The 27968-nt window shown below is 50.2% G+C and overlaps 6 protein-coding genes and 2 pseudogenes across 6 annotated transcripts; 4 read left to right on the forward strand and 4 right to left on the reverse strand.

Moving 5' to 3' along the window:
- Positions 1-497: 497 nt before the first annotated feature.
- Positions 498-1606, forward strand: SAPIO_CDS8035 (uncharacterized protein; the record flags this gene model as incomplete). The annotated part of the gene is made up of 5 exons (XM_016789762.1): positions 498-630; positions 702-736; positions 816-963; positions 1029-1193; positions 1275-1606. The coding sequence occupies 5 exons, from the start codon at positions 498-500 to the stop codon at positions 1604-1606; spliced, it is 813 nt and encodes a 270-aa protein (XP_016640597.1).
- A 1360-nt stretch (positions 1607-2966) lies between these two features.
- Positions 2967-3779, forward strand: SAPIO_CDS8036 (uncharacterized protein; the record flags this gene model as incomplete). Its single annotated transcript, XM_016789763.1, has 3 exons — positions 2967-2998; positions 3059-3520; positions 3605-3779. The coding sequence occupies 3 exons, from the start codon at positions 2967-2969 to the stop codon at positions 3777-3779; spliced, it is 669 nt and encodes a 222-aa protein (XP_016640598.1).
- A 6489-nt stretch (positions 3780-10268) lies between these two features.
- On the forward strand, positions 10269-10499 carry SAPIO_CDS8037 (annotated as a pseudogene; the record flags this gene model as incomplete).
- Positions 10500-13432: 2933 nt separating this feature from the next.
- Positions 13433-16098, reverse strand: SAPIO_CDS8038 (uncharacterized protein; the record flags this gene model as incomplete). Its single annotated transcript, XM_016789764.1, has 7 exons — positions 13433-13473; positions 13732-13773; positions 13845-14027; positions 14744-14872; positions 15000-15014; positions 15187-15883; positions 16015-16098. The coding sequence occupies 7 exons, from the start codon at positions 16096-16098 to the stop codon at positions 13433-13435; spliced, it is 1191 nt and encodes a 396-aa protein (XP_016640599.1).
- Positions 16099-19865: 3767 nt separating this feature from the next.
- SAPIO_CDS8039 (uncharacterized protein) lies at positions 19866-21340 on the forward strand (the record flags this gene model as incomplete). Its single annotated transcript, XM_016789765.1, has 4 exons — positions 19866-20079; positions 20216-20475; positions 20589-20888; positions 20963-21340. 4 exons carry the CDS (start codon positions 19866-19868, stop codon positions 21338-21340), a joined length of 1152 nt encoding a protein of 383 aa, XP_016640600.1.
- Positions 21341-23071: 1731 nt separating this feature from the next.
- On the reverse strand, positions 23072-23446 carry SAPIO_CDS8040 (annotated as a pseudogene; the record flags this gene model as incomplete).
- Positions 23447-23467: 21 nt separating this feature from the next.
- SAPIO_CDS8041 (uncharacterized protein) lies at positions 23468-23847 on the reverse strand (the record flags this gene model as incomplete). Its single annotated transcript, XM_016789766.1, has 2 exons — positions 23468-23633; positions 23711-23847. 2 exons carry the CDS (start codon positions 23845-23847, stop codon positions 23468-23470), a joined length of 303 nt encoding a protein of 100 aa, XP_016640601.1.
- Positions 23848-26294: 2447 nt separating this feature from the next.
- SAPIO_CDS8042 (uncharacterized protein) lies at positions 26295-27881 on the reverse strand (the record flags this gene model as incomplete). Its single annotated transcript, XM_016789767.1, has 2 exons — positions 26295-27596; positions 27870-27881. The coding sequence occupies 2 exons, from the start codon at positions 27879-27881 to the stop codon at positions 26295-26297; spliced, it is 1314 nt and encodes a 437-aa protein (XP_016640602.1).
- Positions 27882-27968: the final 87 nt, after the last annotated feature.

Raw genomic sequence — 27968 nt, forward strand, 5'->3', positions numbered from 1 at the left:
TTCCATTCAACCAACTCTAAAGGTACCAGGATGTTGGAGCCAGACGACGGGATGGTCTTTCTTTCTCCGAGTAATGGAGCAATTATGGGGTATTAATTCCCGTGGATAAGTATTGACTAAAGACCGGAAACATGTTTACACATGGTTTGATAATACCCGGTCGGAGCTAGTTCCAATGATGGGAAATTGGGCCATTCCGACATGTTCGTCCCACGCGGAGCGGAGTGGCCTTGCCAGCACTGCTGACTACCAGAATCATAATCATGCAGTTCTCTGTCGAGAGCATCGTGATGCTGCCCATTGGCCTCCGCCGCAACCCCCGGCATCCCAGTACTTAGCTTGGCTCGGGCTCTGGACGGTTGGCTATATATATCGTGTGCTGGGTCGCCTCGAAGATGCAACGAAAAGAGAATCACCTCCTCTCACCAACAACCTCCCGGTCTTGCTCCAGTCTCAAGTTGAAGAATCATCCCTAGTCCCTAGTCACCATCGCGACAATGAAGTTTTTCCAGACACTCACTGCTTCTTTGCTCACGGTTGCGCACCTTGCCTCCGCTGGCAAGGTTCGCGTTGACCATGCACCCGCACCCCAACACGCTGCGTCCACTACGGGCCAGGGTCAGGAAGAGGGTACGCGTCCCAACCAATCTTCATGTGATTTCAGTTGACGATAAGAAACTCCCGCTAATTTTTCGAACTAGCCTTTCACTGGGAGCGTCTTGACAAGGACAATGCGGTAGGTCTCGACCTTGTTGCCTTATGCAGGAGTCGGTGCAGTCACCATTTTTATGTCAAGCCACTAAAGCCGGAAACAGCTTCTCCTAATCGTCGACATCCAAGACGGTCTTTTCAATCTTGCCCGCGACTGGGATGCAACTGCCTATCGCGAGCAAGTTCTGGCTCACGGCGCCATCGGAAAGCTGTTTGACCTTCCTGTTATCCTGACCACTTCCGCCGATCAGGGTTGGTTAAAAACCTTTCTTCGAGTCTACGAGAGAAGTTTCCCAACTAACCGATTATGTGACCAGGTCCTAATGGTCCTTTGATGAAGGAATTCGTCGATTGGTACCCTGATGCGCCCTTTATCCATCGTCAGGGTGAGGTGAACGCCTGGGATAACCCGGATTTCAAGGCTGCCGTCCGCAGCTTTAACCGAACTCAGATTATCCTCGGTGGCATTGTTACTGACGTCTGTGAGTCAAGCCCACAATCCTTATTCTGCTCTCACCATACAAGGCCACCGTAGAGTCGATCATCTAACCGCAACCACATAGGCACCGCTTTCCTGGCCTATTCGCTGCGGGAGGAGGGCTACAGTGTCTGGGCCAACATCGAGGCCTCTGGAACCACCTCTAAGCTCATCCGCGACAATGCTAACGACGGTATGGCCCGTGCTGGCGTCAACGTCGTCTCGATGTTCTCCATCCTCTGCGACCTCATGCGTGATTGGCGAAACACTCCTGGCTCTGCCGAGGTGCTGCCTTTCATCGACAGGTTCTTCCCCGTCTACGGCATCGTCGCTAGGGCTCATGCCGGCGCGGTAACGAATGGTACTTTGAACCCCGGCGAGGAGGAGGTCGCCAACAAGTTCCACCCCGACCCGTAAGCTGGGGGCCGACGTCGACGACTGCCAACGGCGGATATGACCGAATGTGGATACGAACACTTCTCTTCTCATAGTTCAACAATGCCTCTTCCTGCTCAACCACGAAGAGATTTACTTACATCAGATAGATTTTAAGTTTGGGCAGGACTAGGATTAATTTAATCGTTCACGTTTGTCGTCAGTTTTCTCGTCTTGGGTGCCTCTTGCAAATTGTGTGATAGCCTGTTTCTGCTAGTCTCCTCCGTATCCTCTTGCCTCTTCCCTTAATTAACTCCAGCACTATGCATCCTTGTGCACAAGCTCCAAGTTTCTACTGCATCAATTTCCCTCCTGTCGATCCACCAAACGACGCTGCCTCCAAAGGATTCAAGGAGAGCTGCTACTAGGACACTAAAATTTCCCCTCGGAGAAGTTTCGGCATGGTCCCGAAGTCAAATCAGAAAAGGGCCTCTTAGCCGCACGCCCTACTTTGGCCTGTAGTATATGTCTTGTCGACGTGGCTGTAAGGACCCCTCGAGCTTAAATGGGGTTGTGGCGAGTGAAGTCTCTCGCCGGGACTATCTACCCGCAAAACACCAAACCGACAGAGGCTAAAGGGACAAGGAATGCGACCGTCGGACTCCCAGGCTTATTCAAAACCTTCAAATCCAAGTCCTGAAGGCCTGCCGCCGCCGCCATCACCTTTTGGCCACTGTCGTTACCAAGCTTATCGACCAGAGGCATCCTCTTAAACTCGGGCATCGGAGGGGAAAAGTTGACACTTTAGCTTTGACAGGCTCTGGGAAATGCAGGTTGTAGTTGGGAACGTCTGGTACATTCCTACGAATTTATTATGCTGTGGGTGAGCAGCTTGTCAACGTCAATCGTCAAATGACTTTGCATGACGGTCTTCGAAACCAATGATGCCACAAAATCCAATTCCGCGAGGCGTTGCATTAGTTCTGAGGTTCTGAAGTCCGAGGTTTCTCAACGGCGACTCTCCCAGGAAGGATCAAGTCATCCGTTATCACGTAAGCATTGACACGCCCTTTCGTCTTTCCCCTCACTTTCAGACCAACATCAACACAAGACGAATTAATGTCATTTTTCTGAGTCATCACCGACTAACCAGCCGCATCCCCTCTGCAGTACTTTCTTTGTTTAGAAGGTTTTCTACTTGTTTTCTTCCAAGTTTCATTCTCATCTTTTGAGCCTGGCTGCTCGTGTATAGTCAAGTTCTCAACTGCCACGACGAGTCCGGTTGCCTTTTTAAGTGTGAGCTGCTACCATAAATCCCTGCTTCTCAAGATTGTTATTCTTTATATTCCTGGGCGCCGTGATACCAACCCGCTTCTACTCTTTTACCTACAACTCCAAAAGGATGGATCCACGCACGCAGTCGGAAGATAATACGTAAGCAATAGTGGCGAGGCTGTTTTTAATACGAAGAACTAGCATCTGACCCGTGGGTAGTGCCTCCAACCTCGTGGATACAAGCCTCCTTGGGGCCGTAGTACCTGACGCACCGGCTCAGTTACCCAGTTACGAAGTCGTGCTGAAGGGAAATTACGCGTCCATTGCCCCAATCAGCCCCAGCCATGCAGAGGACCTGTATGAGCTTCTGCAGGGTCCTGAGAATGAATCTCTTTTCGATTACCTTTTCGACGATCCATACCAATCAGTTGAGGATCTTCGCACTATGCTTGCCCGCAAGGCGGCAACGACAAATCCCTGGACATATGCGATCCTTCTGAACAGCCCATCTTCCCGGCCCAAGGCCGTTGGGATGGCTTCATTAATGAGGATGGATCTGCCGAATCGTGTGATTGAGGTCGGGAGCATTCTCTACACTCGTCCGCTCCAGCGTACTCCAGCAGCTACAGAAGCTATGTATCTACTGGCTCGATATGTCTTCGAGACGCTCGGTTTTAGGAGGTACGAGTGGAAGTGTAATAGTTTAAACGAACCATCGTGCCGAGCTGCTGTTCGGTTGGGATTCACATATGAGGGAACTTTCAGGAAGCACATGATCGCGAAGGGTCGAAATCGCGACACAGCTTGGTACTCGATGTTGGACGAAGAATGGCCTATGGTGAAGAACGCGCTGGAGCAGTGGTTAAACTCGGAGAATTTTGATTCCGATGGGATACAAAAGAAGCCCTTGGGAGAGTTCATGACAGACTGGCAAAAGTAACAGTGCGGCTGCCCGTATGCAGTCAATTGCAGTCGATTCCTTCACCGTCAGATGGGCGTAACGTACCATTTTATGTTTCAGCCGATATCACAGCCTTAGAAGTACCATGACCCTGTGATCATCCTGATTCCTGACCGACCGGACCGAGACGTAAGTTGTTGAAGCGAAATCACAAGACCTCGACCCCTCGATGTGGGCTCCCCTCCACAACGCTGAATTTGCGTATGGGACGGTATTGTAACGCTAAGGTAGATATTTTAATCTCTCTCGAGTAGGTTGTCTTGAGGGAAACTGTCGCTTTTTCTCCAAACAACATGGAGGGCACCATTTCCTTCGCATGATAGAGTCAGCATCGGGAAATCCGCGAGGGAGTTGAGTTGATCTTGTTCAAATTTTCCCGATTTCAAAGTAATTGCCGGCCTTTCCCTGACCCAGAATCCATAGGCGGATCGATCCTCTCGACAGACACCTACGAAAGACTGATCTGGATCTGGTCTAAGCGGTGAACAAATCCTGACCGCGATAGAAAGAGGCGCTACACTTCCATCGGGTATTTAACTGACACAAGCGCCGAGACATTTGGCCCGCCTTACTCGGATGTCAGGTACTTTTCGCGTTTAACCCGAGTCCAAAGCCCTAGGTTACCAGGAAAGTTCGTGAAAGGCACGCCCTTTAACTCAACATCGATATTTGGTCGATTGGCACAGCCCCACAAGCGACACTTAATACCCATTTTTAGCGCCCAGCTCTGGCTCCTCAGTGCAGACTATCAAGGCTGCGACTGCATCTGCGCCTCTGAATCTCGGGCTATTACGATCGATCTTCACCAGAAATGGAACTATAGGGATAAACCTGAACTTTTACCACCTTCCACTTGTGTAGTTCGCATTCTCAAAATTCACGCTGGCTACACGGTACTCCTCCTGCGAATGGTAACGTAAGGTCGTGAGTTTCCTTTCTTGGCAGGCACTGGGACAATGGTGCTCTCGGCTCGACCAAACCCTACCGTAAGGTCTGACACTGACATATTTCTGAACTTTCATGATGGCATGCAAGATGGTTGTTGGACTAACGAAAGATTTGGCAAGAATTTGTGGCCGCACAATTGAAGCTATCTGGCTTCATCTCGTCTCCTCTCATCTTTTAGCCAGAAGAGACATACTCAGTAAGTGTCATTAACTTGTAGTACATGAAATCGATGATTCGAAATGCCATGGGAACGTGGAATCGTTCATGGCTGCAGGTAATTTCCCGGAAGGTTCTCCATAGTTGTAGAAGCAACGTCGCTACTTACGTTTTCCCTTTTTTATTTCTTCATTTGTCAAGATACACATCCTACTTATGGATGGAACGCTACCCTCAGTTTTGCGACCATTCGTGATCTTTCTTGATATCTTACACTACTCGAAGTTGAGCAGCCAGAAACTGGGCTTTAAGTTGGACAGCTAAACAAATCCAGAAGCAGGGACTTCTTCATTGTGAGTTGGTTTGGCTTCAGTAGACATCTGGCTTGATCGAGAAGCCTTGAAGCGAGAGTTGAGCCGACTTTTTACTGAAAATCAGGCTCATATGAGACGCTGGTGATAGATCAAATCACCAGCGCTTAGGATTCGGAGTTAAACTGTGGTTGGGCGAAGAGCCTGGCTGCTGAAATGCCTACGGACATCACTTGATTCATTTTCATTATTGTATCGTCGACTCGCCCTCGGCGTTCTTGGTGTTCCGGCTTGCGAGAAAAATGTTTCGATGAAGTTCCCTCGGCCTATTTATGAGCTTTGACTATTTCCTCGATAAGTCGCGGATTGTCACGCGGACTTATCTTTCTGAAATGGCCTCCGTATGAGAAGTAGACTCTAATCCATTCCCGGCCTTTCCAGCCATCATAGAGAGTATGTATATGTGACTCCACGGTAAATTATCATAGCGTCTTTACGTCAAGCAGGGGGAAGTAGCATGCCTAGGTAAACTTCGGGGTTTGTGGGCACTGACTTGTTATTGGAAGCTTGCATTTATTATTCGTAGAGGGAGATAATCGATATTCAACAAACTGAAGTTTAACAAATGACACGCAGCTACTCGTGCTCGAAATAGACGGTTTTTGTCGCGTGATATCCACAGAGGCGCATGATGATAACCCACTGCTGACACTGCGTACGGTTAATCTCCCGGTAAGGTAAGATGCAATCTAGTAGCCTCCGTCATCTGAAATTGGTACTGTGAGAAGACCCATGGAATCTCATTGCCCAGAGGGCCGTTTATCGACAAACTGAGTTCCGACAACTGGCCAGCATTATCATTATGGCCAACAAATAAGAAACCAATGGGGGCGACCCGCTGATAACAATGATTCACGTTCTCTCGTTTCCTTTCATGGAGTAACACCAAGTCCGCAGTCTCATTATGGACCAGAGGCTGGCCGTGGCGATGGAATGAGTTTATTACCCCAAGCACTCAAGACCCCTTCGATAGAAAGCAGTGCGGATAGTACAAAATTGCCGTCAAAGACAAGACAAGCCCCGGGAAAAGGTCGTCAGTCCACACCCTTACGAAATCAGTGTCCGGGTCCATCTCTAGGACTGCATCCGCCACGGCACAGACCACGGAAGGCTGAGGGAGAAATAAGAATATAGAAGGCAAATCTCTAATAGCGCGAAACACGTACATCTTAGACTAGGACTATATATCTCCATCCACGCTTCAGCTCGAACGGAATGTCTGGAATTTCTAGACCACAAGCCTCGGTAGTGCGTGGTTCATTGCGAACATCCTGCGACAACGCAAGAGTGGGTAGCAGGAGCCCAGCAAGAGTTATTAGCCTCATTGCTGTTAACAAGGCTGCAAGAACAAGTATAGAAACAAATGGAAGGGCTGTATGAGATGTCCTCTGGCAGCTCTGGGGAAGGTGGCATAGGAATTCAAAGTAGCCGACCTCTATCAATATTATAAAACGGGAGTAAGTCCCGTATTTATCCTTCTCACATGGGCCCTGCTTACCTGGCCGGCGAATCCCTTAACCAGGAAGGTTGGATGATTTTACTGCAGGGCACTGCATCGCTGAGCAATGTAGGATTGCGGCACGGCTTGGGGTTTTATATTGCTGTGAGTACATACGCTAGTAGACGAAGGGGATGCGAGAGAAAAAGAAATGTGGGTGTTAAAGTAGGGGGCGCAATGCTCCTCCGGTATGTACTTTAACCGTGGTCATATCAGTCTCGACAACCCATAGTATATCGGAACTCCTACTGGGACTGCTTTGAAAAATCCGGAAAGAGTCAAGACTGTTGATCATGTACGAGAGTTAGGGTTGACAAGGCAGGGCTAACTGTTTGACAATATTACCTACGACAGGTGACATCAATGTACTTGCAAAGTATAGAGAGTGTGTCACTGTAATTGTTTGAGAACCTCGAGGTTCCCTTCTCTCTACGTCCTCGTAACAATTCGTGACCGAAATTGGTTGTATAGAGCGTGATATTTTCGGTCTAGTACCAATTCGTTTCGGTTGGGCAGCAGTATCTGGAGGAGACGCAGGCAACTACTGTTTATGTGATCCAGTACTACCTTGACTTTCAGCAGAGGCAAGCATCAATGATATATTCATTGTACTGGCCTTTCCGTCGCGGGCACGCTACAGACAGGAACCGATATTGGATCTTAGACACAACTCGAAACCGTGTCTTTTTAACAATATATCCCACATCCATGGTCGGAATAATCTTATATTCAGCGTGAATTTCTCCTGGAAAGGTAAGACTTCCATCATGCCATGACGCGTCAGATGCCACGCTAAGGAGATTAAGGGAAAAGAAATAAGTGAAAAGTATCGGGTTTTTTTACCATCGGGCTTCGTTGGGGGAATTGTTGCCGGCAGACTGGACAGGGCTGCGCCACGAGGTCTCAACTGTCTATCAGTCTGGCTTTTATGCTACGGAACAGGGCTCGAAGGAGGTGTAGCCCAAGACCGGATCCTAAGGGGATATTTAACTGCAGCCAAGCAGTGGCCACGACAGAGTATAGGAAAATAGGTGCACGACAGGCGGGATAGGTAAAAACAAAGCACCACCCCAACATATAAGCGCCGGGTACAATGGTGGCTGATGTCCACGAATTTCTGAAAGGAGTTGCGATACGTAGGTCATTGACCGAGATAAGACCAGGCATACATAATGCACCCAGACGCTCAGAGTAGTATAAGATATCTTGTAGGCAAATCTTAGCGGGGCTTATTAATTACAGGGTGAAGGGGGCTGGTGAGTAGGCAAGGTTTGCCACGGAGGAGCTAGAGAGAGAGAGACTACGAAGAGAAGAAAAGAAGCCGAAGAACTTTCCAGAGAGGCGGCTCGGCGAGCCAGGGAACTTCGTGCACATGCTTGATTGCGGAGACGAAAGGTGGAGGAGGCGGCACTAGTACGAGACTACTCCGTATGTATGGTCTCAAAATGGAGGAATTAGACCCACATCGGACATAACTAGGCGAGGATGAGGATTGAGGGTCGGCGACTCCAGTACACTCAATCCGAAAGTCGAGCACCTTACAACCCCAAGTCCAGTACCATATTGGCTGCCGCCGCCCCGGGGTTGGCTGGCCCTGGGAGAAACGATGGGCAAAATGTGGCTTCTGTGGGGATAGCGTTGCAAAATATGGAGTACCGAGCACTGCGAAGTGGAGCCTCCCAGGACGGTAAAAACATCGGTCGCTAGATTGGGCTATTTGTGACCGGAGAAACAGTAGAGACATGCTGAAGGCTAGACTTCGTGTGTACATAGACTTCTCCAAGTAAAAGTAAACTTAAGTTTATGGTGTAATCTAAACTCACTCACTAGGAACGCTCTTGTGCACGTCAGAAGAGACGAGATTGTGATATTGCTAAACAAGTCACCAGGTCGCAAATGGTGGGGAAAGAGGGAGATGACCCTGCTTCTTGAAACCGCTGACACGGGATCAAAGATCACGGAAACGGTCAGCGGGAATTTCCTAACTATCTCTTTTTTTTTTTTTTTTTTTTTTTTTTTTTTTTCTGTGTCTCGTGGCCAAACACTGGACCAGTCTTGATGCCGGAAGGGGTGGCCTAGTGGCGAGTTTGGTTGAGGGGAACAGGGAGGGGCTCTCAGGGGGTGGAAAATGGAAGACAATTGGACCAACCATCGAAGGGTCTAGACCTCGTCAAATCTTATGTGATCAATACTCAGTACCGAACATGTGGAACTGGTGGGTGTGGGCGTGCTGGTCAAAGTTCCTTGATCTGCACTGAGCTGTTGTAGCGTCGTGTCAAAGTCGGTCCCCTTGACCGTGGTTTTAAAGTGCGACTACCCAGGAGTACTTTGTATGAATCCGTGTTTTCTTCCATCCAAGTCCACGCTTGCAATCGTGAATCTGCCTGTTTCACCTCATTTTCCAAACCGAGGTAACAGCAAGTGATGACGAAGCATGGAGACGTCGTGGCTGATGAAACGAGGCACAGGACAATTGGGAATGACTCACAAAGTTCTTGCCAAGCCAAATCCAAGCGAAGGCCAAGGTGTTTGCGGCTTCGCTCCCACAGCCACCGGAGTGGGCCTCATTCGTGGCTTTGGCAATTAACCTTTCACATTGAACAATTTGGGCAAAAGATGATGGAATCTTGGAGGAGGGTCTAGATCATTCCCGACCTTTGCCAAGCCCACCTAGAGAAATTTCGCACGTCCGGAGATTGCCTGAAAAGGGACACAAGATAGGCCTGACACCTGTCCCCAACTGGCTAGATAGCGATTAACGGCATCCCGCCTCGATAAAAACCCGCCGTTGTATCACCTTCGTAACCTCGGTTAATTGGAGATGCAATCCGTTTACATCCTCCATGTGAGGACAATTGGGAAAATACCTGAGTATATATGAGCGAATGGGATCCAATGAATAAGAAAAATGTGATCAAATGTTGTCCCCTTATGTCGTTGCTAGTATAAATCCCTCTCTTTATCGACTTTATGTTCTCTGGGAAATATTAGAGCGGAGCGCGCCGTCTCCACTTCCGCGTGGGCATCACTTTCCCTTCGGCTTAACTTCGGAGCCGACGCCGATGCCGGGCAGTGAAGGGAAAAAAAAGAAAAGAAAAAGTGACTATTAAAAGTGACCGCCCAGCTTCAGGTTTTTTTTTCCCTCTCTTATTACTAGACTTCCTTTCTTCTCTTTCCTTTCCAAGACCACTCGATCCATGCGTTTCTAGCTCCCGCCCCAAGAGTATAGAAGTACAACCACAGCTAGACGTCATTGTTCTTTCTCGCATGGATCGTGGCCTTCACCATAGTTCTCACCACCACGTCCACCGTGTTCCTTGAAAGGCGGTTCTCTCTCTCTTGATCAATCCACTCATCACTTCTCTCTTTCAAGCAACTCGAGACAGCTCTACTCGGAAAGGCAGAGAATAGTTCCTCCGACACTACTCTGCCCGCCGACGACGTCCCAACTGCCACTCCACACACAGACAAGTCATTGAACCGACAGCCGCCAAAATGAGGATCACTCGACTCATCTCTCTTACCAACTTCGCCGTCGCGACTTCTGCCTTGGGTTTCCAGGTATTTGTCTTGTACCCGTGGCACCACCAACTCCAGGACGACTTCCATTCTCTCAAAGAGGAGCACCTACACGTCCTGCGCACTCTTTCCGATTCGCGCCGACGACCCAAAATCACCGAAAGAGCCCTCGCCGAAAGGGCACTCCCCGAAAGGGCAGAAGCATAAATGGCCCTGGAGCGACATAAAATATTATCAACCATTATCACGATCACGTATAGAGCTACGGTCAACGAAGAGACCAAGGAATAGACGAGGAGGAACAACGGTTTTATAATGTCGGGATTCTAGCAATCCCACCTAGCTACCCATAGCAGGTAATTTCTTTAATCAACAAAATATATCGAGTTTACTGAGCTTTTTAACTTTGTAAAGTTGTTGTCGACAGCCTTTCGATGGTCATCCGTTCAATTGCAGCTTCCTCCTTTTCGGCAACGAAATTTCTAACCCAGGACGACGGCCCATGTCTTGCGCGCGAGTTCTTCATTCTTCATTGACGTAGAAGTAAGGTTTTTCAGGACCTGTTGTAGTCATGGATCATGGATCGGCTTCACCGCTTGTGCGCGCCTCGAGTCTCATTGCGCCCCACAATCCAACGGGGCATCAACTGTTGGCACCCAGGGTTCGTAGTATATTTCGTAATACACTGGTATTGCCCTGGGAATCGCCAACGACGTACTTCCTGTCGCCTGAACCTTCGATGGCAGCAGTATCAACATCCATCGACCAGCGCATTGCGGCTGAGAATTGACGCTGTGGCTTTTTGAACACCAGAACGGCGTCTGGTTTGAGAAGGTTTCTGAACATCTGCCGGATCCCAGTCTCCTGCTTTTTCGTCCTCGGCTTTGCCCCTCTACCCCTGTAAAATCTCCGCCCAAGTCTAGACTCCTGGCATGTTGTACTGGTACTCACCTTTTCTTTGGCTCAGAACTTCTGGCACTGGGTTTATTAGAGACGCACCGACCCGTGGTGTGCCCGGCCTAACCCAAAGGGGATATCACTGGGGACTCGAGCAGAAGAACCAGATCGTCATTCCTGGCCCATTATCAATCTCCTGTCTGCCGAAATACATGTACTAGTACTACTCCATGCCCCTGCAATAACACGAGAATTTCAGTTGCCTCCACCCCCACCCCCCCCTGCCTTTCTGCTCTCCCAGCTGGCAATAATTCCCTGCCCCGGAATTGTCGGATTCCGACGGTCACAAGACCGCATACCCCCAACAATTGAATCCTGACCATCACAGCAGGCTGCCAGCGGAGCTGTATGAGTGGGCATTCTCAATCGACCTAGTTTATATCGTGACAGTCGTTTAACAGCCTGAGAAAACCAGGAGAATTTTTAGTCTTGAGACACGGCCTGACAGGTGCGGACATCCTAAGGCCAGCCATGGCTCGTGCAATCAGGTGAGGGCGGGCCGTGTCGCCAAGACCCCAGACGCCCTCACTCTTCACTCTGAGGGTAATTGATTTATTAATACGAAGTAGAGAGGTCTCAGACGCCAACAGGAACACAGGAATCGAAGACGCGGCGGCAGTGATAGCCAACGACGGCCCAGATACACTTGAAATATATATATATATATATAGAAATACGCTCGTAGTTGAAATGCTATCAACGCGAGGTTCGCGAACAGTCACTTCCTATCCTCATTCACTCAAGGCGAAGACCTTCCAAGGCCGAAGGATGCATTTTTGGAATCTTAGTGGCTGGTCCTCTCGTACTAGAGAGTAATGATGGCCACCAAAACGATTAACGTGAGGTTCTAAACTTAATTCCTTGCTTTACCCACTGGCCATTTTATTCGCTGACAATGCCTCTATCTGATATGCCAAGGCGGTCCAACCCACGATCCATTTCAACGTGCCTCTACTAACAATCAATACGGCCAATGATAGAATCACCCATAATCCGCCGTATAGGTAGTGTAGGCATGCCTCTTGCGGAGATGACCAAGTTCCACTACCCAGGTACTTACCGTTGTCAGGCAACCGCAGACGCCGTCAATGGCCCCTTGCAGGAGTTAGGGCCCGCTTTGGGCATCCTCTCGTCCAAGCTCGGCACATGCTTTAAACTGGTACGTGTAAGCTATTCAAAGGGCGCAAGGACGATCGCGAATAGTATCTCTTCTCGCCGAAACCCTGTGTTCTATGAAGTGCTGCTTCCTGGTTCCCGTTGGCCGGTCAGGTGGGTATCTTACGGTGAAAACGGCTCCAATCCAAGAACCGAAAGCTAGAAGATGGAGGTCTTGTCTAGAATGGATTTTTCAGGAGACAGAAGTACCAGGTGGCCCTGATGGCAAGGATAGCGATGTGGTCGCCCAGCCTGGGACCTCCGAGCGAAAGAAAGAGTGTCACGAGGACAACAGCAATCGCTGCCATGGTGTCCATACCCGCCCCTCGTTGCAATAGACAATACCTAGTCTCACCAAGGTGGTGCTGTGGTGTGGTGAGCGCGCTGAACAAAGCAAGGACGATATCAAGGATGAAGGAGGAGAACGTCGTGAATAAACCGCTGGACCCGGTTGCAAGTCCAATGTAAAGGGGGGTAGATCGGAAAATAGGTAAGATATCGTGTGCACTAGGACACTCGATCGAATTGACACCAAAGCTCTCATCGCCAGTCCCAGCACTCGGCCGAGGAGAGAATCTTGCTGTTTCTGCCATGTCCTGCTCCCTTTTCCTCTCGAACAAACCATAGAGGTATAGCTGTGAGATTCAATTAGGAAACCGAGAAAGACGCTGCCGGCAAAGTTTGGCCATACACTGGTAAACAATATTGGGCTCCCCTTATAAAACATCAACGCTTCCAGACCAACTCGTACCAAAGTACCCATGATAGAGGGGAAGATCATGTAGGAGACGGTGTATAGGTAGGCGAGATATCGAGCACGACGGTGTTCCAGAGATGGCCGTTCAGGAGACGGCTCTACTGTACGATGATGGGCTTCATCGGCTCTTGGTGCAAGGTAGTTCCATCGAGAAATATTAACTACCCTTGGTTATTGGGGGATTCTAATGATCACTACGCCCGAGTCTCCCCCTCAGCGTGATGCGGGCCGTCCTGTGCTGTGAATTGGACCGATTCCGGTTTATCTGACTTCACACTCGTAATCCATTGGCGTTTTGCACAAGGCCGAGTCCTGCAGAAATGACACAATGAGAATACTCGATCTATTTCTGCCTATCATGGATATGCGCACGAAGTCTGGAATTATGAAATTATGTATGCCAATCGAAGAATTGAGACGACCATGCCATGGAGTCTATTATCTCCGATGGCCAATCCTGATTTACCGAAAGAGGGCCATCGATGTTGGCCTCTATTAACAGCGCATTTCCACTAATCGGCTCAAGAGATCCGTCTGGATGATTCTGTACTTCAGCCTCTGAAAACACACGTATCTGCTGTTCTTGTAGATCGGCATGATCACAAGACTCATCTGAGATGGTAAGAGAATGAGAACTTTTATCAGCAACTGATTCCCTGAGGACAGGGTGCTAAGGGACTTACTCCACTTCCGCCCTTGCTCCCTTAGTCGGATCATCATGTCTCGCGCAATCCTGGCAGCGTCGGAGTGAGAGCTTAGAGCTTCAAACACCTTCATGCAGGTCTCAGCATCATCGTTAAGGGCCGTGACATCTAGCTCCTGCCCCGTGCTAGAGTTGCGGATGAATACGCTAGCGACAAGAAGAACTGAGCTGGCGCATATAAGACACGAAATCATCTGCCAGAACGGAAACTCGATTACTAGATCTTTCTTGTGCCCGATTCGATGGAGCAAATGTGCGGTCTCTTGGGCTTCAGAAATGCATATCTTCTCATATCTTTGAATTGCGAGCGCGTCGGTGTGGAGCGACGAGGCAGAGGAATCGTCGATATGCCTTAAGAAGGGCAAGCAAAGGTACGGGCGATGAATCAGGGCGCGAAGGTGATGAAACTTGACCGCCAGCATGTTGCGCTAAGTGTCAACATCAAACCCAAATGTCAGCACCCTAGACTCGGAAATTTCACAGGCTTGGGAAGGCTGGCTAGTTACCTGTCTCCTGAATATGACCGACGTCTCGAAAACGTGCCCGAAGTCGAAACGCAACATCCGCGGTAGGCCCCCTTTCCAGCATAATAGCTCTGTATCTAGCGAAGCAGTCTTAGACAAGCCGAACGCTGCGGTTGGGGCTCTTTGGGGGTTATACAGGTCGCGCAGGACGCGGCCTATCATTCTAGAGAGAGAAATAACCGCCAGAAAATAATCCCCCGTGGAGGGCCCCTCTGGTAAGGGCAGCCCAGTGTCGCTGCTCTCCCAGTCGATATCTGCATCATCGATACGGGATGGGAGCAAAACATGACAATCATCGTCGTGGATAGCTGGTGGCCGACCCAACTGAAGTGAGAGAAGTCTGTCGAGAACATACAGCGAATACCAAACTCGACGTCGCGCCTCGGCTTTCCACGGAGCTTGGCTCTTAACTCGGGGGTCGAGTTCGACATGCAATCCAATGGCCTGCGCCACTCGAATGGCGAGTCCCAAAGTTGTCCAGCACCTGCATCTTCACGTCAGTACCTCGTTATTGAACGCCGAGTCATTCCGAGCAGTCAAACCTATCTGTCCGGCATACAGCCAGGAAGTAAAAGCATTTCGCCAGTAGGAAGGTCACTTGCTCCACCGACCTTTCCAGGCAGTCGCTGTTATTTGACAAAGTTAGTGCGTGCTCGAAGTAATGGTCATGATTCGTGTCTCTTTCAGGGAAAGACGAGTAATACTCCCCGATGGCGAAGACGACGACTGAGGAGGGGATGGCTGGTTATTAGTTCTCATGGTAGCGCTTGGTGGGAAAGAATGCTTCCGGGAACATACACAGAGTTGCAAGCCAGGAATTGCTGACACTCTCTGCCGAGTCCGATTCTCTAAGCTTGGCGAGTGTCTTTATGAATGGACCCTTCTGGATAAATGGGTAAGCGATATGTATAGTTGAGAAGTAGGCGCTTAAGTATTCATCTGCTATCTCCCGACTTGGAAGGTAGTCGGAAACGCTCTGAGGTGCGATGGTACCGCTGACGGCATCATCGAGTTCGTAGCTATCGATCGCCTCGTCTACATGACCTGGCGGACTCGCTTGAAGGACACGCTTGACGAGGTTAAAGAATGTGACGTCGCTGACTTCTCCTAGGTATCGCTGCGATGAAGGCACTCGGGAAGGCGATACATGCACCCTGTTTGTTTGCGTAGAGAAACGGTCGCTGCTCGCTGGTTTCCACGTGCTCGATAGTGCGCCCTTGATCCGATTATTGATAGAGGTGGCATCATCCAGAATAGACTCCTGCTCGGACTTTGGGAGTTTCGGCACTATGCGCTGGATTAGTTCGTCGTAGTCGAAAAGTGCGGCTCTCAGTGTGGTTCGTGATGTATCCCCCGGAGATGCCGCGCTGGATCCCGTAGACGGCTCTCGAAGCTGTCGAGCCATGGACCCCCGCGTGCCTCGTCCGTGCGTAGAGTATACGCAATCATAACCGTATCCGGTGCATCTGCTGCATGATGGACGCTTTCCATCGCACTACGGACACGTATTTTGTTAACGAATGCAAAAGATGATAGAGAGCGCTGGGAAGTGACAGAATTGGCGTGGGGTGTGGGGGTGCGATCATGTGCATTGTCCGTTCTCCAGGCTCCAGGGGCGGAACTCACCTTGGATTTCATAGCGCGGCACGTTTCGCACGCCTTGGCGACGCGTTTCCGGCGGAGGACCGTCTCTTCCGATGAAGCCGGCATTTTAGATGATGTGGAAAGGTGTGCAACGACCCGTCTTTTGCAAACACGCGGGACGAGTTGGGCGGGAGGGCATTAATACATTGAGACGGGCGATTTGGCTTCCGAGTTAGCCGGTTTATCCGAAAGTTTGCTGCTCAGACTCACATATCATTGAAGACCATGACGAAAACAACAGAGAATCTAAAACCCGCTCCGCATGCGTTAATTGGGGGGTTTCGGTTTGACGACTCCGCTGAAGCCCCGGTTTATGAACTATCTGACCGTCTGACGCAACTGACGCAACCAGCCGCCGGAGAGCCAACTTAGACCGCCGCTTATACGGTTGCCATCTCTTTGAGAAGGCGGAGAAATGTATGACGTGAAAGGGAATAAGATCTGAAAGATTCCGACACCGTCGAAAGCTTACGCTATCTGACCATTTAGAGGCCCACCATGTAGGGGACTGTGTACTGTAAGAGCGGCAAGTCATTAATTCTTGAGCATTTGCTCTCAGGATGAGAGGTCCTCGGGCTACACTTGGAGTTTTCCGGTATTTCCGGGGCGGGCAGCATCCCGGGGATTTTTTGTACTCTTTTTTTTTTTTTTTTCTTCTTTTTCTTTTTTCCCTTTATCTCCGTCACGACACATGACATCAATATTGAGATTATAATGCAGAGGGGTGATGGTTATTGCAATTACAACGGACGTAAAACTACCCATGGCGGGATTTGGTTTATTTACTTTCGTTGACAGCCACAAGATGAAGATCCTTCTAAAGATCCACGAGCCTCTAAATAAGGAATACTTCATATCCGCAGAAGAGGTTCGCGGTTATGCCGACCTGGGCCGTTGCTCCATTGAGAAGATTCAGTCTCTTCAGATTCGGTTTCAAGGTAATAACTCTGTACAATATTAGGACGGGATCTGAGAGAGGCCAGGACCGGAGGCTCATGTGGCACAGGCAAACTCAAGGTATCATTTGCACCCGAGTCTGAGCTGGAGCTACGACAAATCCACGAGCCCAGGTTACAACAAAAGACCTACGTTGTCAATAGAAGCGAATTCTCGGGATCTGCTCCTCTCTAGCAGCAGTGGTTGGATTGCTGACTTCCATGATTAGCTTTTTGATGAGGCTAAGTCCATCCAGCCTGCCGGACCACTGCTAGATGGCGGACTTTGATTGGTTCCTTTTTTGTTTCGCTTCCCTGAAAATGCTTGGTGCTACAACCAACGGCCCAAGGCCGAAAACCTCCTTCCCCCGACGTTAAACCTGCGCACACGTCACCTCAAAGTCCATGTCACATACTCAATCATGGTCAATCTCAGTCGCCCGGGGCTCTTTCGACGTCGTCTTCGGGCCAGACATGAACTCAAGTTCGATGTTGGGTGCCATGGAATCGCTACGAAATCACGGTGGGAACCGCGGCCTCCCATGTCCTCGGAGTTTGCCCGTAACACCGCAATGCTTCCAGCGAGCCGGCTTGGCGGGCCATCAGGCGAAGTGAGGGCGTCCGTCTTCGGGGTGGACCGAGTTCCTGTCCAGTGTCTACCCGCTTATTCACCAGCATTAATGCTCGAAGTGATGATGCAACGGCCTGTCGTTCTATCGCATGGGGATGTGCCAGCGCGAGTGTACCTAGTGGTGCGAGCCCCGCATGGCTTGCAGGAGATGGTCGGAGGGATCCGTGTCCGATCTGTAGCGGCAAAGCTGCGCATCGCAACCAAAGCGGTTATCGGGTGCGAATCAAGGGAAGTGGTGGTCTATCGACCCATGTGGAACATCATCGGTGACATCACTGTCGATCAGGAACAAGTCGAGATTGATTTCGGGATCTTGCAGAATTGTTCTGTACCAGCTAGCGTCGCCCCCAGTTTCCAATCCTGCGCTGTTCGGCGGTCGTACGCCGTTGAAATTGTGATGGGTGTTTCTTCGACCCGGCAACCAGAGGTTCAGGCAAGTAATCTTTCAGTGATACAATGGTCGCAATCCAATCCAACACGGCCTGAACTGCTCACACCCCTGTTTTCTGCATTAGTACTTGGTCACGACTACCGAAGCAGTCATTCTCAACCCGCCTCCGAGTTACAGTCTTCACAGCAACAGTCCAGGGTCCAGTAACAGCTGAGAGAATCCAGGGGGCTAGTACTGGTCGTTCTAACGCTCTAATTGTTAAGTTTTATGATTCCCTCTTGTCGTCAAAACAACACATCCTGGTTCAAGGGCACTGGTAGCAGATATTTTAGGATGGAAGACGTTAAACGTTAAACGGAACTGATCGAGTCAGCCTAAATGGATTACGACCTGCAATGTGCAATGTAGTAACAGGAATTGCCGAATAAACGGGTGACTTTACATAGTATAACCTATTCACATAGCCTCTGGAGAGTGAGCGTTAATGATGCGCCGCGTTGGATATGATTTGTGCCAGGAGTGTCTGGTAATGGGCTATAAGCTCAAGAAACAGAGAGACCCAAGCCGAAAAAAACAAATGGGAGAAGAGAAGAAATAAAGGGCGACGCTTACAAAGACGAGGGGATGGGGGTGATGTAAGTCCTTGAAGACATGAGAAAAGACGCCCTTTTGCGACGGTAACGTATGATGAAAGGGCGAAAGAGCAAATGGAGCTAGTTCTTAGCGCTTCGTCGCAGACGCATGAAATTCACCGGAGGCACACAGTGCAGGGGAGGGTGATCGAGTAAGAATACCGCGCGTTGGGATGAGGGTCGTAAATCTAGGGCGGTTGATAGTTACTTCGCCTAAGAAACCAGAAACCCTGATAGAGAAGGAAAAGGAAAAAGCAAACGGAAAAGCATACCAAAGGACTGAGAATTAAAGTGTTGAGTCGACTAGGATATCCAGGGGGAGGCTGGAGACCGCGATGAAGGCAGTGTCACATCCGAAGTAACCGATCTCGCCACGATCGCCAGAATGCCTTAGCGGCACCATATATCTGCAAGTAGGAGTGTTCCAATAGCTCACTGATAAGGGAGCTACTTCGTGGGTGCCTAATGCACGTGTACTGAGGGATTGTAGTCAGATCGATCGATGTTCCCATCACGCTAAGGATGCGCACGGCTGTTTTAGCAGAACATTCTACGTGAGATTAGTACCAATAAACCATCAGAACTAGGTCCTAGAAGAGACTAGACAGCTGGGCCCTGAAATAGACCAGGAGCTGTATGACCACTTGGAGACTTAGTGTTATGCAGAGACACTGGCAGCCAGGGGCCCGTTTCCATGGACTCGGCCTCCAATCCGAGCTCTCGGTTGAAGCAGGCTTGCCTTCACTTATCAGAATGTCAAAGCGCGACAATGTCAGGACCCCAAAAAATAGCTCCTCCTCTGGCGGCGGCTCGTAAAAGGCCTTTCTTGTTGGCGCTATGCAATTGCTATTCTGCCACTATCGATTGAATCTGTTTTCAATTCTGTCAAAGCGCCAGAGGCTCCTTATTTCAGAGAAAGACCCCGGTAACGGTGCCCTCAACATGGGGATACTTGTATTTCCCATTCAGCTACTTCATACCATACTTCATATTTCAAGAGACCAGACATCTACCTCTCCACGTTAAATAATACCTCCTCGCATTACATTTACTCTCCCATCTACCTATGATGGTCTATTCTCCCCCGACTGCTTGGGCGTCTTGAAGTGGCTTTACGATATCGATACTTGGATCGACGCCTTTTGACTTCCTCGGGTGATTACGAGCATCTTTCGCCATCTGTCGCCGATCCGCCCCCGGTCCTCATTCCCAAAAGAAATCGCCCAGGGACCTGCAGAGCCAACATGACGTGGATTGTCAATGGGACCCCTGAGGTGGATGCAGAGTCGAATTACAAGACCATCGTGGTCGTCAGCCTGGTGCTCTGTATCCTCGCTACCGGCACGAGCACTTTAAGAGTATGGGTGCGTGCCAGAGTCCGCGGGATGGCCGCCGATGACTGGATGGCCGTCCTCTCCGTCATATTTGCAATAATATATTCTATAATTTGCATTGTTCGTAAGTCACACAATTACTCTCTTAGATGACCAAGGATGGCTTCTTTGGCGGCATGGCATCTCAGTCTCGGGCCTGTCCGGGTTGTTCCTGTCCGCTGTGGCTTGGCTTATGATATCTAACTCGGTCTGTCTCTTAGAAACTAAATACGGCCTCGGTCTACCCCTGAAGCTGCGCCCAGAGGCGAACCTTGTCACATACACTCGCGTCAATTTTGCCGGAAGGCCTATCTACCAGATCGGCATCAGTTTCTTCAAAATATCCCTCTTAATCAGCTACCTACGGCTGTTCAAGGGCACGAATAAGAAATTATATAGGAAGACCGTGTGGGCCGCGATCATCTTCGTCTTCCTAGGTCATCTAGGCTGCACCCTTGCCCTCATCTTCGCTTGCACCCCGGTAAGTCTCAAGTGACCTCGCCTCGACGTCCTGTTAAACGTCTTCCACCCCCGGGATCCAAACAACTAGACGATTTATACTAATACAAGTCGATTTTGGGCTCCTTGACATAGGTTGATAAGTCGTGGAACCCGCTTAAGGAGGGCAAGTGTCTTGCTCCGGGCCCATCGTTTACCGCCTACTCTATCGTAACGATCTTGTCTGGCATAATCGTTGCTTTGATTCCTATCCCGGTTCTGGTTAAACTCAGCATCAGCCGCAATAGGAAAATAGGCTTGATTGGTATTTTTATGCTAGGCCTGTTCACGACTCTATGTTCTATCCTCCGCTGCCTGCAGATAAACAGGATACAGAATGGCGACGGTAACTCGACCATGTTAGTATTATGGGGTGTTATCGAGTTCAACATCGGCGTAAGTTGATTGCGATCTCGGTTTCCTTGGGAAATTGGCTTTGCCCACTAATTATGGCGTATGACGCACGATAGAACATGGTATCTTCGCTGCCGTTCCTCACCCCTGTTTTCCATCGAAGGGCCAGAGAATACCGAAGCAAATTCTCCGGTTATGGCAGCGAAGGCGGTAGCCGTCACCACCGCGGGAGAGGAGGGCAGATTTACAAGTTAAGTGCTCTCAGTAGAGTCGAAGATCCGTCATCCGGAACTCTAGGCAAGGGGGCGTCCACCTCAGCATACATCACGGCAGGGCCCGACAATACCGAACATAGCGCAAGCGGGAGCCAGGAGGATATTTTGAAGAGGGATGGTGACATTGTTAACCATCCGAGTAACGTCATTGTCAAATCAGTTACATATAGTGTTAGGGTCGACGACGAAACTGCTCGAGATACGAAAGAAAGCGGGTAGATCGTTGAGAGATTAATACTTGACCTCAAGCCTCATCGTCGGCTTGGCCCGCCTACCTCTGAATATCTTGCACTGCGATTGTCTGTTCCTGTTACGCATCAGAACTTTGCCGGGGGTGCTTTGTCTGAATTACCTCTCGATCGATCGGTGAAACGGCGGGAGCTGATTAAGGCCTCAGCGGCGACGGAGGTCCGTAACCCTGCTGGAAACTAGGGAGTAAGAAAGATTGAAAGGACGAATTCAGACTTAATGAACTGAGAACTTTAGATGAATAATAAATTGTCCAGTCGCCCTCTTGGTAGTTCCTGAACGCCTCTTTCGATCGGCGGTGGTGTGATTTTCTGGAGACCATGTGTGTTGGACATACACGACGCGTGTTTTTATTTTAACTCTCTGCCAAGACAAATCTCGTTCTAAACTACAATTACCTCGGCCGGGGGAAGCAGCTGGCAAGACACGGTTTGGGTATCACTCCTTTAATAGCGGTGTCTTCTCGAATGCCAAACGATAGGCACAACACAAATCAAAAGCTCACGCCAGCTTGCCTTGGAAGCACCGATGATCGATTTAATTGTCATTGGCCTCGCCTCGATTCCCCTTACCCTCCCTCATCCCCTTTTCTCACACCACATCCTACTCCCCCAACATCTGATGGCATGCAGCGTTCGATGAAGTGGCGTCATTGCTAGCCCTCCAAACGTCGACCTTGACATTGATTCTAGGAACATTAGAAAACAGAGCCCGAGCAGATCTCCCATATTCGCCCCAGACCATCCAAAGGTGTTGGCCTGGGCCCCAGTCCCCCGCATATGTCGTTGTAGTGAGTAATTACCGCAAGCAAGTGCTCTCTTATGTGGCGAGCACCGGAGCCTAAATGAGTACCAGGAGTGCCCGTGCGCCATGAATAACATGGCCTGCTAAATTGCACTGATGACTCTGGCTTGCACTTCTCGGTGACACGGGAGGAATAGATTGTATAGCTAGAAATCTACCAATGGGCAGGCCCCACAGCTTATCTAGGTTTGCCATTCATCAAGACCGTCCTTAAGTTCTTGCACTGGACGCCGACGTGTAATGCCATTAATCAGATCGACGGTGACGGCAAGGCACCACTACCCTCTGCAGCCCCCTAAGCCATCATACATTGCTAAGCGAAATCTGCGACCATACCCATTTCTGCTGGCGCCGATCCCTGGGCCGATGGCAACGATCGCGAGACAGTCTCTCATTTTCTTCCATACAACCGGACACTTAACCCTAGTGGGCTGCCTCCCGAGAGTTGGTCGAACCGGGCTGAAACCATTAGCTGCCGTGCCAGTATTAGCAGTGAGGCGCTACTGCTGGTGTTTTGCTTAGGTTCTAAGAATGGATGTGAAGTTTGCAATCGCACATCATTATATAAGGCGAAGAGAAGACAATCGCGTCGCTGTGTCTTACGGAAACTAGAAGATTTATCAGAGAAAAGGAACTTCATTGTTCAAAGAGTGATTTACAGATTACGTGTATCAAGAAAGAGCACTAGAAACGGATGTAGACTCAACGACTTATTCTATCAGTGGATACAAATAGCGCCTCTTCTAGGCACTCGACTCGGAGTCGACAAGGCATCAAGGTACATGAAAACAGTTTCAAGCCTAGATAAGAAGTATCCCAATTCCACCAAATAGTAGATCACAAAGGGGAGCGTTTCTCAACCCAACTCGACGTAATGTAAGGTTTTAACTTGGTCAATTAAACGCAGGACGCCATTGCGAACTCCAATCCGAACTTTGCCACATCAAGAATATCCATCCTCATAATCTCTTCAAAACTTCGCTCGCCAGCCCTCCGAAGAATGGCGCGCATCCTCCTTCCCCTGGTTCCAAGAAACAACGAATCGTGCTCTTGTTGGGTACGCAGCTGTCCATGGAAAGTGGGCGAGCCAAGATCATCCCAGGATATTTCATCATCCTCATCGTCGAGGATCAAGATCTTCGACTCTAGGTCTTCATCCACGGTGTCGTCAAACTCGATCACTACCGCGTCGTCAAAGTTCAAGTCGCCACTGCGGGGCGTTACGCTAGCTCCCTTATCAGTTCGGTAGCCTTCGGATTGCGTCGTAGCCATCGTAACGGAAAGAGTGGCTGCCTAAGCCCCCTGTCCGTTCTCCTTAGGGGTACAGGTCTCGTTAGAGAAATTCATGGGATCGAGCTGCATGGTCCTCGGCGCCTTTTTACTGAGAACGTCCGCATCTTCCTTCATGGCGCTACCCAACGAGCGTCGAGGCTTAAGGGATTGCAACTCGTATGAGCCTCTAGATTTCTCGTATGTTAGAAGCCATCTCGCTGGGGTCAATAATGCCCGCCTGCTTTGTATTGCGGCTTTACTCACCCTTTGATTAGGAGGGGCTTGTCTACTTGAAAATCGTGATTCATCAGCCCGTGAGGCTGACGGTTGCCGCTCGAGATTCGTACGTTGGCTGGGCGGTCGAGTCGTTCCACCGCGGTGGTGTTCAACACACGAGACATGACTTGATTCGTGTTCAGGCTAGAAGTCCCGAGAATAAACCTGAGGGTAGTACCGGCCGGCTAATACCAAGCGATCGATGTAAAGAAAAAGAGAGGAGATTGACAAAGTTAAGACCCTTTAGACGTCGCGGAATTTCAGAGGCTCTGCTGCGGAGCACAAAGAACACCAATTGGGACCTCGAGGTCGGAGACAAAGTAGGAAATAATAGGAATTAAAGAGCCTTGGACAGAGTCTTTGGCAGGGGATGGAGAGAGAGGCCAATAGAAACCTTGATGGAGAGTTCGATTGAAAGATGGATAGGGACCTCGAAGGGACAGTTGGATAGATCCTGGATTAGATCCTTGGACAGTGAGTTGGATAGAGAGATGGAGAAAAAGCTCTATTCAGAGTTCAATTGAGAGTTGGATAGAGAGCTGTTGGACAGATCCGTGGAAAGTGAGCTGGACAGAGAGATGGAGAGAGAGAGTTTGATTGGAAGAGAAAGTTGGGGATAGAGTTAGAGAGGGGGTTAAGGACGGAGTTAGAAAGGAACCTGGTAGAGAGAGATCAAGTGGAGGAGCTTGATGGTTAAAAAAAATCATGTTAGGTAAGATATAGTTCGCGGAAGGCGCTGTGGTGTTCCTGCAGAACCGTTAAGGCAGTTACGGAGGTTAGTGCTTCTATCCTAATGTAAGACAATCCCAGTCCTGTCATCCCTGTCCAAGTTTCCGTGATGCTTTTTGTTAGGCTTGGCTGTAGGACGCCCCCGAGGTCAAAGTTGAAGAGCCGAAGAGTCTAGGCTCAGGGGAACTGGAGTTTCAGGCGGAGAAAAATATGCGAGGAGCCAAACTCTCACGCCCTGCGGTGAGATTGAGAAGAACTAAGGATAAGATATTAGGCGCCACTGATTTGCCAAGGTAACCTATCTATGGGAAATAGTCCATATGATTCATGAACGCATTTTGTAACAATTAAACTTGGGTAGGTGTGGTGATCAAGGCCCATCGTTCCTGGCATCGTCATATCATGGGCTGGCGTGCGAGGCAGACAACGTGTAACAGAGGGCTAATTAACCCGGAGGCTTACTATTGCAGCCTCGGAGTGGTCGAGCATGGTATCCACTCTCCTCTTGCCCTACAAGTTCCATGGTGGCGGCTCATGAGCATAAATAAATCCTTTCTTCCACCAGTTAGTTAAACCCCGGTTTCACCACAAGGCAGCCATTCCCATTCCTCTCTCCACTCCTATCTAAGGCAAGAACATATCCTGACGAACATCTCCTAATTGAGATCCAAACATTACTTCTGGCGATGCGTTCAGGACAAAGCATATCATCTTTACCCCCGCTTACGCTATGTCAGACGCATTCTTCGGCCACTTTACACCCCCACCACATGACACCTACCGTTTAATTTGATTCGAGTTCCTCTGAGAAATACGTGACCGCATCTATCGCCTATCCCTGGGAAGTGGGACGTGGGATCCAGAGGATGGCAAAGACGAAGTTCACAAGATTTATATGTGGTGACGCGAGGATGAGTTCCGGTCAATGACAAGCCCAGTTAGGACACTGTCTGTTGTATGTCGCCCCGCTGTCAAAAATCTTGCCATCAGACACCCTTCGATATATGTGCTTCAGGTAGAGATACCTCCCGACGTGGAAGACAAGGCGCGGATGCACATCCATCCCAGGGAACCTACGTTTCAATTCTTCGACTGACATCATATGCCATTCCCCCGATTATACCAAGCGATTCCGAGCTCTCAAAGCACTCACAAGCAGTAAGGAAATTGGATTTCTGCCTCCTAGATCAAACGCATTGCTATGGACGGATACTGTGCTCATACCATGAATTTACATTTTCACCAGAAAGCCTCTTCTAAAGAAAGGCGGCAATGGTGCTTGGAGTGGGGTCATGGGTCTGAGTGTGCAGTTACCTGGAAGGTTGATAACTTGCTGGCGTTCCCTCTCCTCTTCCCCAGTCATATCCATTGGCATGTTGTGGATGTCCTTTGTCCAAGGTTGCCCTCTGGCCCACGGTGTCTGCGTATGTTCGACTTGAGGCCACACTTGGCCTTGAATTTGGGGTTTCTGTCGTGCTGAGAAAGGGAAGAAGCACCCTTACGAGCAGACGAAATCCGCGATTCGCGACGAAACCCCGGGTTGCCCCCTCGAGCTGCCCGAATATGTCACCTCACCGCGCTATTTTCGGAGACACCCGCATTTCTGGTACTACCCACAGTTGTCTCATCAAACATTTAAATTCCTCCAACCATTACCTGAGTTAAAGGAACCTGACAGGCTCGAGGGCTATGTGTAGAAGAGGATAGGTAGGCGGGGAAACCTCGCCTCGATCCCTTGAGTGAGCTTTGAACTCGATCAGGGAAGTCGGAGTTAGGGTTGAAGTCCTCAAGCCATGTTACAGGCATTGACATTCGGTGGGGTGACAAGAGTGAATATGGCTCGCTACCATTTCGTTTGTGTCATTGTCCTGTTCCCAGCCGCTATGTCAGGCGCGTAGTCGGTACCCATATGCTTGCCAATAGTCATACGGACAATCCACCCCCATAGCCGCCTGTTGCCCACCTGGCCAGTGCCGCGGTATCGGCCGAGGGTGACGGCGAACACGAAGGTATCGTTAGCATTATAGGTGGGCATTGTGCGCCCGGCCAGCCGATCCTGCATAGCCGGGGCTAGGAAGCGTACTTGCGCGTCAGCGTGCTTCCCGTTAGCTGTCTGGGCGTTGCTGGCATCGCCCATGGCGAAAATGTTGGAGTAACCAGTAGCCTGCAACGTCTCGCGGTCTACTTTCACGCGGCCATCGGCATCGAGCATAGCTGCCGGCACGAAGGCCGTGTTAGGGCGCACGCCAAAAGTGGGGATGTAGAGGTCCGTCTCGAGCATCGTCGAGGCAGCGCCGATCTGATGGTTCTCGCTCTTGTTGTAACCGCTGATCCGCTGCAGCGTCAGGGACTGCGTGCCCGCCGGCGTGATCGTGGCGTCCACGACGCGCGTATTCGCCAGAACCTTGACCTTCAGCTTGGCCAGCTCGTGGACTACCGTCCGGCGCACGTCGTCGCGCACTTCGGACCCCAGCGGTAATGCATCTTTAGCTATCAACGTGATCTCCTTAGTCCCCGCGAGCCCGTATTTCTCGCCCAGCTCGCCCGCCACCTCGACGCCCGTCTGGCCAGCACCGGCCACCACGATGGAACGCGCTGCTGCAATCTTCTCGCGGAGGCATTGAATCTCATCTTTGGTAGTCGCCGTGTCGGTAAGATTTTTGAAGGGCATGGCGTCCTTGTAGGAGGAGCCGGTGGCGATGACGAGAGTGTCATAGTCGATAGTTCGCTGTTGTCCGTCGGCTTTCGTGCATACGGTCACGCGGTTTGACTCGGGGTCTAGGTTCTGCGCTATGCCCACCACGTGCTCGAACTGGGAGACTCCGTACTTGGCGAAGCCCGGGCCTAGGGGGTGGAAGATCTTTTCGTCGCCGAACACGTCAGGCAGGATGGCGCGGACCGTGGCATAGGCCCACAGTAGCGCGTCATTGGGGCTGACCAGCACCACACGCAGGCCAACTGATGCTGGCGTGTGCTTTAGCAGGTGGTGGACGAGTGGGACGCCCGCCAGGCCGGCGCCGAGGATCACTACCGTGTGTGTCGTGGTTGGCGGCGTCGTGCCAATGTCGACGACTCCCTCAGGCCTCTTGCCAAACGACAGGAGCCGGAAAAGAAGTGGACTGGCGAGGATTAAAAGACCTGGTATCTAGTAGTAGGAAGACTCTGGGAACATTTTGTATCAAACGAGAGAGGGACTGCAAAGGGGGAAACCTGCTTGTCGAGCGGGAGGCCAAGCAAAACGAAGATGGCAGATTGATATCCCTCGTAGTTGTGTGTTTTCGTTGATGGCTGCTTCGAAAAGTGCAGTGAAAGTGGGAGGAGAAAAGGAACAAAAGAATGCCAAGGAAGATACAACACTGGCGTCTGTGCGCAGAATGTCTGTGCGGAACTAGGCGTCTGTGTGGAGGTGTTACATTACTGAATTAGGCATGGCGTGCCTGCAGCTCACGAGAATGTGTTTGTTTGGGCAATGGTAATTGGACAACACTAAGGATGTCTCAATGTCTGTGCGGAATAA

Source organism: Scedosporium apiospermum (genome assembly GCF_000732125.1).
Source record: "Scedosporium apiospermum strain IHEM 14462 chromosome Unknown SEQ_SAPIO_0117, whole genome shotgun sequence".
Lineage (NCBI taxonomy): Eukaryota > Fungi > Ascomycota > Sordariomycetes > Microascales > Microascaceae > Scedosporium > Scedosporium apiospermum.